Source organism: Amphiura filiformis, chromosome 17 (assembly GCF_039555335.1).
Source record: "Amphiura filiformis chromosome 17, Afil_fr2py, whole genome shotgun sequence".
Classification (NCBI taxonomy): Eukaryota; Metazoa; Echinodermata; class Ophiuroidea; order Amphilepidida; family Amphiuridae; genus Amphiura; species Amphiura filiformis.
Genome location: NC_092644.1, coordinates 21,355,170 through 21,369,151, shown reverse-complemented (window position 1 = coordinate 21,369,151; position 13,982 = coordinate 21,355,170). Strand labels below are relative to the sequence as shown.

Genomic DNA, 13,982 nt, shown 5'->3' with positions numbered 1-13,982 from the left:
TTATAAATATTTTGCATAATACGCTGATGGGGCAGGTCCGCCCTCCAGTTTGGGGTAAGTCCGCCCGGGGAAGATATAGGGCGAACATGCCCCTTCCTCAAAGGGCGAACGTGCCCTTGTGCACATTTTTGTATTTTCTTCAGGGTATGCAAAATACAAATCGAATAAGGAGTTTATAACTGCATTAAATCTTTGACAAATCCCAAATGTTCCCAATAGAGATTTCCATTAAAACCATCTGTATTTATATATCAATGAGAATAAAACATTATTATTGCAAGAAAAAATTACGTTTTGGTGTAATTTTGTTGTTTTGGCTGCAGTTCGATGAACACGTCCCTATATGTCGCGTAGCTAATATGAGAAGTTTATCATGACCTATTTCACCTAATTTTGCCATCACCAAATTCCGTGATAGCCGTAGTGCTGAGAAACAAGGGGTGGGCGAACCTGCCCCTAGGGCGAACACTCCCCGCTCTCCCCTATATCAATATGATTTTCATTCGTTATTTCTATTATTCAATTGCGTTTTCCTACACACTAAACCCTTATTTATCCATATTGATATGTTACACGGCTGCATTTCTTACAAAAATGTAAAAATCAAAATTTTGATGACTTTATTTGGAAAATCAGATTACTGGAATTGCATGTTGACATACTTTAAGATACATTCAACGTTTTATTTACACCTGTATCAGGATTATGTCAATAATATATACAAAACTAGGGAGTTATTCACATGGCTTCAACATTTATTCTCTAATGCTGTTCTGCATAAATGATACTAATGATTGTACGTAAAACACCACATAGGCATAGTTGCAACTAGCCTGAAATCCAGGGATTCCCCGTTTCAGTGTTTGTTGTCGCAATATATTTCCCATGATCCATTGCTCTCAACCCGGAAGGTTGAGAGCATAAGCAGTAGTTTGTTGTTTTGCTATAGTCTGCGTGGAAATCATGTAAGTATGTTTTTTGTTGTCGATATTTCAGTAAAAGGACTTTCTATTGGCTATAAACGGACATTGCAGCTGATTGTTCATCATAGATTGCCGATGATCCCGCCCGTGATAATTGATTCGCATTTTTTAAGGAGTATGTCCATGCAATCAATGCATGAAGGTATGCAATAAAGACTATATGCATGTGCATGATTACAATTATGTTACAGACGTTGCAATTATCGTATTATCCTTCGGCTGCGGAGCAAGCGACCACAAGATTTATTAATACACACTCTTTTGGAAGTGCAGCTATTTAGGCTGAATTGCTTGAATCATTTAATTGTACACAAGTACAGTTCATCATGAAATATCTTCGAATTAGTTTCTTCCAGTATACGGGTCCTGCTTTTTTTTAAAGCATGTGCAGACAAATGTAGTAACGCACCTATCCAATGAATATAGTATGGCTACTTTTTAGTACCACTTTTTTGAGTCCACTTATTTACCGCGAGGTCCCACAAATTCATTTCTCATTTACTTCAATGTTCTCATTTCAGATTTGAAAACGAGTGTCAGCAATTAGCAATCAATATGGGTGACTCTGACTCAAGCTGTCTTGTAGGTTGCAGTGAGTATTCATCAAACAGCTGTACAATAATTATGTTACTTCTACGTTTTTAGGATACCAAATTAATGTCAAACCTTAAACTTGATGTGACCGCAGCGAGCAAAAACATTTCCGTATTATGAACTTTTGAAACTGTTTTAGCGCCTTTGCATACCCTACGAACATGACGAAGGGCGATTATCATTGAAAACGCGTCCAAAAATATATTCCTCTGTAGCCCCGCCAAAAAGAGAATCGTTATTCTCCCTTCTGATGCTTGCCCCTCCCTTTATTCACTACATGGAGACAGTCGAGGCAGCTATGGGTTAAATTGAAACTCATTTTAATCCATTTTAAATCAAAATTGAAATTTTTTTGCGCCGTTTGTGCGCACTTGTCCCGGTCTGTCATTCTTCTGAAATTTTGCCCGGAACACCACCGGTTAAAGGGGCGGATCCAGGTGTTTGAAAGGGGGTGGGCACTTTTGATTTTTTTCCGGCTCGATTCTCTCGCCCAAATGTTATGGTAAATACGACTCTATTAGACATTGTGGGGACCCTGGGAGTCAGAAATATTTTCAAAAATTGGGAGAAAATCGCCAAAAAAATATCATTTTTTAGAGGGGGATCCGCCCTTGGTATTGTGGGTCATTTTAATACATTTTTGAAAAAAACCATGACGTACACGTTACCTACAACTGAACCCTAATCCCAATTCTTAACACTGCTCCTTACCTTTAATCTTAATTCTAAGCCCTTTTGAATACACTCCTATCCTATTAAAAAAGGGGGCATGGAGGACGAAACTGTTCTGAAAAAAGTGACTGATTGTGTTTAACCTTCTTTATAATACAGCGGTTCTTATTATCTTTGGAGCTTTGATAGGATTGCCTGCAACTAGTATAGTTTTAGGTAAGTTATTTTGTTATGACCAAATATGATTGTCCGAATTTAGTAAATACTATAAGGCCATTCAACACATAATGTTGAATGGCCTCAACCCACATTCATATTATGCGGAGTCTCATGACATTATTTCAATTCCTTTCACGAAAAATGTCAGTAAAAGATGGGTTAACTCCATGAGACCACCATGAGAACTACTTGCTAATTGGCCAAAAGGAAGTTTTCATTATCAATTGGCCCAATCAGCAACATTGTTAGAATAATTTCACCACGCAAAAAAATTGGGGTGAATTATTAGCTATATTATTTGCAAAGCTCCATTCTGATAGCTGATTAGAGTGAATACTGTGTATTTGACCAATCAGAGGCAATGTTAGATCGACAGGTAGGGCTCAGGGGTTAACCCCCCTGGGGGGCACTTCAATATGAAATGGGTATAGGTGTAGGGCTGGCACTTTCGCACCAAGGGGCATTCGGTGAGAGCAAAATGTAAAAAATATGGGGTCATTGGGTGAGAGCGTGATTTTTGGCATTCGGTGAGAGCAAAATGTAAAAAATATGGGGTCATTGGGTGAGAACATGACCTTTTTTTTCAATGGAATCTTTGGGTGAGAGCCAAAACAGCGCCACAAAAACCTCGAAAATCGAATTTCTAGTTCTAAATGGCTTCAAATTTCATTGTTTTCTCAAAATAAGCAACAAAATCAGTGAAAAATGAAAGTTGCTGTTCAAATTGAACTTGTAAGGGTCTTTGGGTGACAGATCAAATGGAAAAATAGGGGGTCTTAAGGTGACAGAGCATGTGTTCGTAAAAAATATGGGGTCTTTGGGTGACAGCGATGCTGAAAAAGGGGGTCTTAACAGCCTTACATACGCGTCACCTCCAAAGTTGGAGTGCCCCCCGGGGGGTTAACCTACTTTAGACACATTTTGGTTTACAAAATCCAAACCAAATATCTTTTAGCCCCAGTATTTCCAAACGGGCATTTTGAAAAATAAGAAATGTAACTGAAATGAATCAAACGTATAAACACAACACAAAACAGTGAACGTCGAAAGCATGAACGAATGTAAAGAGTTTTAATGTTTGGTAATGAAGAGGACTGTTGAAGTCCAATGTGCACATACATACAAAATGTGTTTGAAATATCACATTTGATATGTTGTATCCCAAAAGCAGCATAGGGCCTATAGTCATATTTGTAAAAATATAAAATATAGTAAAATGATCATGACCCTTTTTTCATAACGAAATATCAGCAGGAGAAAAAAAAAAAAAAAGAAGAAAAGAGTGGGAGTGGGAAAATAAGAAAATTGCACACATATACTGACCATGTGTTTATGTCTTTCTTTTCAGGAGTTCAACATCTAGATACTACAAATACAACAAACAACACGAGCTGTCCTGTACAACCTCAAATCCCCTTATTTCTGATTGTTCTCGGTTCGATCACTTATGCCTATGGACTTATAAGCATCCTGCAGGCGTGTTGTGAGAAAGACGACCAATCCAGTTGCACCTGTCTGTCTTTCCTCAGATGGCTTGTGACTTTTGGTTTCATCGGATGGGTTATTGCAGGTATTGTAATGTTTGCGTATGCATGTCAGTCCTGGAGGGTGTTAAATATGGAATGGCTGTACGGTTAATTTTATCTCCCCATTGTGGCCTGTCATGCTCAACCAAGAAATCAAGGTCAGCCAAGGAATGCATATAGGTTTACATGCGCCATATCCTTCACTGTAAAAGATAGCTTAATGTTTGGTTTAGTTTCAAAAGCCAACGGTCAATATTCTTAAGCTTGTTGCAATGAGCCAAATCCGAGAGGTGTTTGTTTGTTTTATTTCTTCTTTAACTTAGGACACTTAATCAGTGGAAAACACAAAGTAATCACCTGTTCTTTCTTGAGGCCCAAGGAAATGATCTGATTTAATATGTAGATTCAAATTATATTGACCATTGCCTTTTGATAGAAGAGTGCCACGTGTGTACCCCGGGTGTGTACAAAAAAAGGAAGGTTTTATTTCAAACTCTAATGGTGACCCGCAGGTCAAATTGCTAGAATTGTACATTAAACACAACTAAACAGACACAATGCAATTTGCAGGCAGCAGCTTAATCAGCACGCAGCGCCAACTCGCAACCTATGGATTATGAACCTATGGATTATGAGTCGAGCGCCTTATCCACTCAGCCACACGTGCTCCCACATTTTCCTATTAGTAGAGATCACCACGTGGCTGATGTACAGCAAAGGTCAAAGGTCCCCCTTTCCATATTTGGCATTGCCCTGTATGGCATTACGTGGACAGTGCCTTCAAATAATCAAATCAGAAAGAATAGGTGGAAAAAAAAAATCACTGGCCATATATATTCGTCATCATAATCTTCCACCTGTTTTAACCAGTCATAGCACAATAGCACCATGAATATTGACTTGTGCTTTGTGAAAGGTCAACATTTTCAATTGACCGTCGGCTTTTCCTCCATGCTACATACACTTTAAGAATATATCATTAGATTTATATAATTTACTTAGAGGACTGTTATATATCAAAAATTTGAAAAATATCAAATTTTTATAATTTGTCATAAAATTTGTATTACATTGTGATTTTCAAAAAATGAAAATTATTTGATATCAGAAAGACATGCTTCATATTCAGAATGCAATTCGATAGGTCTGAGGTGCTCTCATGTCCCACAAAAAATACTGTCGAAACGCAATAAACGCTCATTTTAGATCCCTTAAGGTACCTTCAAAGAAAAAAGGTCTCGTCATACACCTATTATTTGCATCTCTTTGAGTCTTCTTTGTCCCGGTTCTGGCAACATTTTGCTCCATTTGGGATAGATCTTCTGCCGTAGTAATAACACCCGAAATCTGTTTAATAACTTTACAGACGAAATTCATAGTTCTAGTCCAATTAATACAGCAGCCCAGCAAACACAATAAAAATGTTTTAAACAAGTTATATTTTGGGTTTTGGTTTAAGCAAAAACGTTTTAATAACATTAAAATGTCGGGTAATATAAAGGTCATGAAAACATTTTAAAACGTTTTGTATGAAAACACAGTTACAGCAATATTTTTAAAATGTTTTCAAAATGTTATTGTAAACTATTTTTTGCATTTGCAAACATTTTTTGCCAAATATTTTGTCAACACTTAAATAACGATATGTTTAAAATATTTGCAGTAGGTTATAAAAAAATGATTTTAAATGTTATGAAAACGTTTTATACCCTTTATATAACCCGACATTTAAACGTTTCTGACAACTTTTTATAACCTTTTGCGAATGATGTCGAAAACGTTTTGTGTTTGCTGGGACAGCACTTAGGCCTACTGTTGACGTTCCGAAATCTGTTAGATTTCTTTCTCAACACGGATGTTGGTTTCTTCTTCAGAAGATCATCAAACACGTGAGTTGCCTCTCGTCTCTGCAATACCGCGTTGCAGAGCAACAACGTGTTGTAAACAGAAGGTCGTCACAATAACATCAGCATGATCAGTGTTGAGAAAGAAATCTGACAGATTTCAAAACGACCCATGACAGTAAGTGCTATTTTAATTGGAATAGAACTGTAAAATTCGTCTTTATTTATAACACTATAACAGTCATGACATAAGAACATGCTTTATAATTGCTAAATTATGAATCGGAAAATATATTCGAGTACAAAAATGCTGTAAACTATTTCGACATAAATAAGTCTGATTTTCTGATTATAATGATCACAATTATCACAAATAACGTTTTCTCAAATTTCTTACATTTTCAGGAGCTGTGTGGTTTGGATCATCTGTTGACAAGCGATCTGGTGATCCAGCTAGTCCGAACTTCTGCAACTACGTCTTATACGCTTACTTCAGTTCTCAAGTGATCTTGTCATGCGTACTTCTACTACTCATGTTCCTTTTTGGATGTTGTTGGTGCTGTAGTCGACCAGGACCTTCAACCCCAGATCCTGAATCCCGTAGTATAGTGAATACTGGTCTAGCATCCGGACGTTATCCCACCGGTAGCCGCACTGCGATCCAGACAACAGATCGGCTTCGCGTTGTGCAAAATGGTCCAAATCTGCTTTGGGTATATGAACAAATTCAGGTTCGCGTTGTAACCTAAACATGTATACCCTGTGCACCTAGAAAGACACATGCCAGTCCACCTATTATGCCCCAACCACGTCAGGACCCTCACCCCTCTATTGTCCCCAAAAGAGCTGGCAGTTTTTTGGACCATATGCACATTATTCTTAGTCATGCAGTCTCCCGCTCCTACCGACCCCTTCCTTTCCCTTGCCCTCGCAAGTTCACCAATTATTAAGTTTGGAAATCAAAATTAAAGGCAGTGTGCATGGCCGGGTCTTAGTTTACGCTGGAGCATAATATTATTTATAGTGCATCTCCTGGCCACGAGCCCAATCTTAACCATATAGAACAAAATAATGGTAGTTAGAGAGAGCAACCGATGTTGAAAAGGAAACCACATTAAAAGGTACGCTTGGGATTTTAAACTTATTTTATTAGTATATTTCTTAAATCATAATAATAGTTATTGAGCAGTTTGAGCTAGACAGGAAACAAAAGTGAATGTGATGCTGATCATACCTATCAATTTCGAAAAACTATCCCAACATACAAGTTACAAGAAAACTCAAAATTTCACGACTATTATCATGATTAGAGCTTGTAGTAACATGGTACACTCTGAGAAAAAGACACTTCTAAGTAGAAACCTAAAATGGTTCCCAAGCTATATACCTTGTATGTAGAACCTTTGATAAGTTTACGAAAAACAAAAAACTCGTGAGCTGTCATATATAGAACCCCTAGAAGGTTTTTGTTAAGAGTGTACAAGATGTTACATTTCCAGACCTTTTTGTTGTATTAAATTTTATAGGCCCAGGGGCATATGGGCACATTAGATTGTAAACTTCAGCTTGTTTTTCATAGTTTTTTGTGTTGAAGTGACATGTGAATGCACGACTACGTATTTCGGGCATTAATACTGAGACTATTTAAAAAAACGGGTTTGTTATGAAAAAATTGTGTAATTCGGTTGTTTTTGCCATTTTCAAATACTTCTAAAGACCGATTTTTACATAGTGCAAATTTTAAATTTTAAACAATGTGTTGAACATAAGATGATCTTTATTTTAAAATATTATTAAATGTGACACGATCTGGTCCATGGGGGACAAAGGAGGCATTTTTGAAAATTGAGTTACTATGATTATTGCCTTATAAAAACATTAGGCTATCATATACTGAAAACACTAAAGGTCTAGCATATCTGGTTCTAAAGATGTGAAGTTTTTTTGATGTCTATTTTCTTATGTATTTTATTGTTTTTTACTCCATATTTTTGCCTTAATCTCAGTTTCAAATTTGCCGCCTTTGGCCCCCATGGACCAGAAGATGGACACGTCCAGGACTTGATAATACTATCTTGATTTTAAAACATTAAAAGTTTCAATGCAATTTATTAAAGGAGTATTTCGTGATCCTAGCATCCTCTATTTATGTCATTTTTCATTAGATATCCACGAAAAAACCTATTCCTAAAATTTCAGTTGATTCCGATTTTGCGTTCGCGAGTTATGCATGATTATGTGTATTACACTGCTCAGACAATGCGTTTGTAATTTCGTTCTGGTGCACCAGAACGAAATTCAAATTTCACGATATCTTTGCTAAACGAATTAATCGGCAAGAAATATTTTGTACATAAACATTATGTAGCCAGAGGTTTCCAGTGATGTAAAAATCTCAACTTTTTTTGAGAAAAGTGGGGGGATGAGGCTGTGGATCACGAAATGCCCTTTTAAACAGCTGATAAGGTGGTTATGTCGATGTGTGGACTTGATTGATGTATACCCTCATGTTGCACCTCTCGTGTATTTTACACATGCTCTACCACATTACTTCAAACCATAGACAACTTGCACAGACATGAACTTTATATATAGAAGAAATTTGCTGAAGCCATAAATTACACCAGAATGTATAATATACCATGCATTAGAATTTTGCAAATCTAGAGTTTGATACTAAATCCAATTTTGCACATAGTTTGATCAGCTCGGTATTTGCGGGCCTTATAACATCGTGGATTAATTTATATATATTTTATATCTAGTATTGTCTTGTGACATCTCGCCAGCATCACGAATTATATCCATTCAAGTCCTACTTTACACGTACAATAATTATACGAGACCAGATAGGTCAACTAGCTAAATCACTCGTGGTACTAAAGCCTTCAATTCCAGCCGATTACGAGCTGATCAAACTATAGGACTGGTTTTGACGGGGTTTTTAACCTGGTCCAATTTTTACTAGGTTTTGATCAATTTCAATGGTATAAGTTGGTGACCTATCCTGATTTTGACTGGGTCCTCCAATATATATTTTAACTTTTAACAGGGTGTATTATCAGTATGCTTTTATCGAGTATTGTTGATTTTGGTACTTTTGGTATGGTACTTGTTATTGTAAAAAAATTAACTATTGAAATTATGTAAGTTTTGCAAACCTGTTAATTTAACCTATGAAATCGGCCCATCACGTCCCAAATAAGAGTGTCTCATAAACACAGGGGCGTTGTTTTTTTTTTTTGGGGGGGGGGGGGTGAGGAACCTAATTTTGTTTGTTCGCTACTATTATGACTTTTATTTTGGGGAATTAGTCATGGGAAGGAAGAGCGAGGTACCAGATTTGGAGTCCCAAGGGATGAGGGAATGAACGGAAACGGGAATGACAATCTCTAAATGAACAAGGTGAAACAGAAATTACGTATCATAGAATTTATTAGGAAATTACATTATCAGATAAACTGATCAAAATAATATAATGTACTGCATGTATTAATATAAAACCTTACCAGAGTTACATCACATAAGTAGTATAATTTAATATGAGTCACGTGCAAGACATGATGACATTAGAATCGTCATCATGTTACCAGTCTAACTATCCATCGTGAACCAAAGTTGAGTAGATGTGCATCAGTCGCAGGGCTAGCATGGAGTTACAAGTTTTGGAAGAACACGAGAAAATGTACCCAACTTGGTGCGGGGATACAACGTAATTGGATCATCAGTAGCATTCATAACTAATAAGTGCGCACAATTGTCGATAACACTTGATGTAGTGTTTGCAACTAAAACACCTAGCGCTGTAATGCGTCTTCCACCTTGACAAAGGCCTATAGAATTTACTGGCAATTTATTGGAAAGTTTGGCGCGAACAATTGATTGAGTGTGCGGAGGGATTTCTTGTTTTTCAAGAACACGAATTTGGCTCTTTTTGTTTAGAGTAAGCGTGTCTGTCGCACAATTAATCACAGCACCGTGTTTCCTTAAAAACATGGATCCCAAAATAACAGTCTCAGAAAGGTTATGAGCGACATTCAAAGGTGTGACAAAATACTACCATCTATTGACAATGGAAGGGTTACAAAACCAGCAATATGCATATCACTACCGTTTGCTGCTCGAGCTAGACTTATACGCGATTGTTCCATTTTGTAAGAACCCATAGGCAAATTGACATTGAACTGATCTGTTTTGAATAGATGCTGAGATGGTATTCCACTCAGATAATTTAATATCGATCTTGCGGTCATGCCTGGAAGATTTTGATTGTCTACGCGATCGTTCTGGACTTGGTGAAGGTGGGCGGACTGAGCGCGCAACATACAATTGACCTAGTAGGCCTAGAATTTCTACTGGGATTTGGAGTGGTATTTACATTTTTCTCTACATTTTCCAATCTTGAAGAAATATTTGCCACCAAACCAGTGATTTTGTCTAAGGCCGAAGTTTTAGGATCAACAGAGGAGACAGGCGACTGTTTAGCTTTGTCATGATGTGAAATAAGAGACTCATTTGCAGGCTCATTTGCTGAAAGCTCTACTGAAATGGCAAGTCTCGCTGCTTCAAGGGCAGCCGTGAATGATTCGGGCTGTTTCGAGAATACAAAAGCCCGCACTTTTGGCAATAAATTTCGAATGAAAATTGACATAAGCTCAGCGTCTGTCTTCTTTGCCTGCCTACCCCACAACATAATATCAGAGGCATAGTCATCAATAGATTCGGACACCTTTTGACGACGGGTTAACAATTGCGACTCAATGCCCCATAACCATGATTGACCTTCAAAGTGATCCTTGAGTAACTTTTGTATTTTATCAACAGTATTTTTGTCAGACTCCCCAATTCTTTCCAAATAAACGCTAGCGTGACCATCAATGACTGCATTTAAAGCCAAGAGGGATTTATCATCAGTATAATCTCTCAACTGCGCATAATTCTTGAATTTGCGAATAAAAGTATCAAGATCATCCTTAGGACCCCCTGAATATTTGAGACCAAAACCACGCATGTCATATTTGAAAGACATGTTTGAATACTCTACAATACTATCGGTATCACTGTCACTATCTGAATTACTATGATCACTTTGAGACTCATCTTTTACCTCATTATCACTCATATGTTAACAATACACACAATCATATCATATAACCAGAGAACATGATAAAATAATACACGGTGATCATCGGATCACATACAATATAAAATTGTTTATAATATATTACTCACAACATACGCAGAGAATTTCACGTTTGAACATTGAATAGAGCTGACAGTTTGGATATGATCAATGAAAATAAACTAAGTCCAGACGCGTAACGATTGAAAATTAAGATCAAATTTTCTAAGTCCAGACAGTAAAGAATGAAACAAATATTTCGCTACGGAAAATTTTCAAAGTCCAAACAGTAATGGATTGCAAAAATAAATGACTGCAAAAATACTCTAAGTCCATAGGACGATGAACCAATGTTTCATTGAATAGAAATAAACCAGGCGCTTAGAAATTGTTCAAGTACCACGCGCCCTATTCAATTTACAGAATTACTGCCTGTATCTCAAATCAATGATAACAATATAACAAAGGTAAATCAGGGTGTGTCGATCAATAGGATTGACTCCAAACAGTATATCATCAATGATTTCACATGAAGTGGCTGAGATTATGCATAATGAGATCAAGCTGACAGGTACTGACAAAGAAAGAATCTCTATACTTCACCAAACAAAGAACTTATAGGGCATTGCCCCAAACACTATATACGCTTCTGAAATTGAAAAGGCCTAAATGTCTGCTTGATCACAATGCATGTACAATATTTGCTAGCTCGCCAATACATAATAAAATAAATATAAATTCTAGTTTGCCATAAACGATAAATAAGACAAAACAACAGACTTACATGTTTTACGTGCAATACACGGCCTCCTTGCCAACCATGCTAGCTGCCAATTCTTGTGATGACAATTGACGCGATGTAACTCACAATACCCTTGTGTGTATAATGTGTGCGAATGTATGCGAGAAATGAACAAAATGCAAACGGGACTCCAAATAACATAAAAATGATTGACTGAAAGGATTCTTCCACCATGTATTATGACTTTTATTTTGGGGAATTAGTCATGGGAAGGAAGAGCGAGGTACCAGATTTGGAGTCCCAAGGGATGAGGGAATGAACGGAAACGGGAATGACAATCTCTAAATGAACAAGGTGAAACAGAAATTACGTATCATAGAATTTATTAGGAAATTACATTATCAGATAAACTGATCAAAATAATATAATGTACTGCATGTATTAATATAAAACCTTACCAGAGTTACATCACATAAGTAGTATAATTTAATATGAGTCACGTGCAAGACATGATGACATTAGAATCGTCATCATGTTACCAGTCTAACTATCCATCGTGAACCAAAGTTGAGTAGATGTGCATCAGTCGCAGGGCTAGCAAGGAGTGACGAATTTATTAACGGAGAAACAAATCCTTGGTCACTCAGTGCAATTGATGCACAGAATTTGAAATCAAAACGTTCACTTGATGAATGGTTATTCATGGCTTTGATCAATAATCAATTATTGACTGAATTATCGTCACAACACTACGCTTGCAAATTGGCAAATTGGGACCTTTTTTTTGGACCAGAAATACATAAAAAACTATTTCTTTTCGCTCACATTTTTGGCCTTTGGAGACTTTATTTTTGGTGTGGCCCGGGTTGGGCGAACGCCCCGCCCGCCTACACCCCTGAATAAACAATATTGATATCGCTTAATTACTAATTCTGTATTGTGCAGTCAAAACAATTGATGTTGACGTAGGTTTGTTTTAATCGTATTTTAATGTATGTGTTAAATTTATAATGTGATAATATAATATTAATAATGAGATCTCAGAAAAAGTAACTGACCCTCCTTAAATAATGGCCATTATTCAAAAAGGGGCGATTATATTACAAATCTGTAAAATGCGTTGGAAGCAGAATTTATTTCTGCGCATTTTAACACCTTATTTGATACGATAGCCCAGAAAACAATAAAACACCGGTCAATTTAATGTAGTGAGGTCCAGATTTCAAAGTTGCACTTACATCCCAGGACTTACATACACATTTGTACAATACAAAAACACTCAGATATCATTACACAGATTTCCTTCCATTATGCTGAATACAAAAAAAAATACAATTTACTGCAACTTTCATATCTTGGGTTACATTGATTTAAATGTACGCTGTGACGTCAATATTTAGTCAATTGCTACAAATGAGATGTCAAAATGTGCAGAAATAAATTCTGCTTCCGACGCAAGTTACAGATTTGTAATACAATCGCCCGTTTTTGAATAATGGTCATTATTTAAGGGGGGGGGGGGGGGGTGGTTGCTTTTTAAAGATGTTTATATACATACCTATAAGTGTGTTTGTCAATATGAACAATAAAAGTTTTATAACAATTTTTAAGCTGGTGTTTTTAAATCTCGTGTTGTTACTTGTTTTGTAGTTGCCTATGTTGTTTTGATAATTATTAAATAAAATGTTAGAGGTGTTGCAATAATTATGTGTACCCTGGGGTGGTGAATTCTCAAAATGGTCTGCCAAAAATCTTTGCCCCCTTATGACGTGCCAAAAACACTTTGCCCTCCCCCCTTCGATGGGCCAAAAAATCTTTGCCCCCCCCCCCCCTTACAAATGCAAGACTTTGGGGAACCTGAATTTTAAACCTTAAATTGTCTTATACTGCGTGTGCAGCGAGTAGCAAATTTTGCATATTTGAACGTGTTCCTAATGTTTCCCTACCCCTTTTTAGGGCGTAATAATTATAGAAACGGTGCCCAAAATATCTGTGCCAAAAAATCGCTTGCCCCCCCCCTTTCGACCTGCCAAAAATGCTTGCCCCCTCCCTATTGGCCTGCCAAAAAATCTTGTCCCCCTATAAATTCACCCCCCCCCGGGGGAAACATAATTATTGCACCACCCCTTAATAACTGGTGAGTTACCTATACTGTGACACATGTAGAACGATTAATCATCGGGTCCGAAAATGACTGACAAATTAGAATGTACCACAAATGAACCACTCAGATCTAGATAAGAGTGGTTTTTAACTTAGAAAATATATACACTCAGCACG

General features: G+C 36.9%; 1 protein-coding gene across 2 annotated transcripts; it reads left to right on the top strand.

Moving 5' to 3' along the window:
- Positions 1 to 892: 892 nt before the first annotated feature.
- LOC140137466 (uncharacterized) lies at positions 893 to 7,390 on the top strand. 2 transcript variants are annotated; one of them, XM_072159161.1, is made up of 5 exons: positions 893 to 965; positions 1,505 to 1,575; positions 2,409 to 2,465; positions 3,817 to 4,038; positions 6,244 to 7,390. In XM_072159161.1, exons 2-5 carry the CDS (start codon positions 1,539 to 1,541, stop codon positions 6,585 to 6,587), a joined length of 660 nt encoding a protein of 219 aa, XP_072015262.1. In that variant the 5' UTR covers positions 893 to 965; positions 1,505 to 1,538; the 3' UTR covers positions 6,588 to 7,390. The 2 variants fall into 2 exon arrangements, with proteins under 2 accessions (XP_072015262.1, XP_072015263.1); XM_072159162.1 differs by lacking the exon at positions 893 to 965 and adding an exon at positions 1,105 to 1,125.
- Positions 7,391 to 13,982: the final 6,592 nt, after the last annotated feature.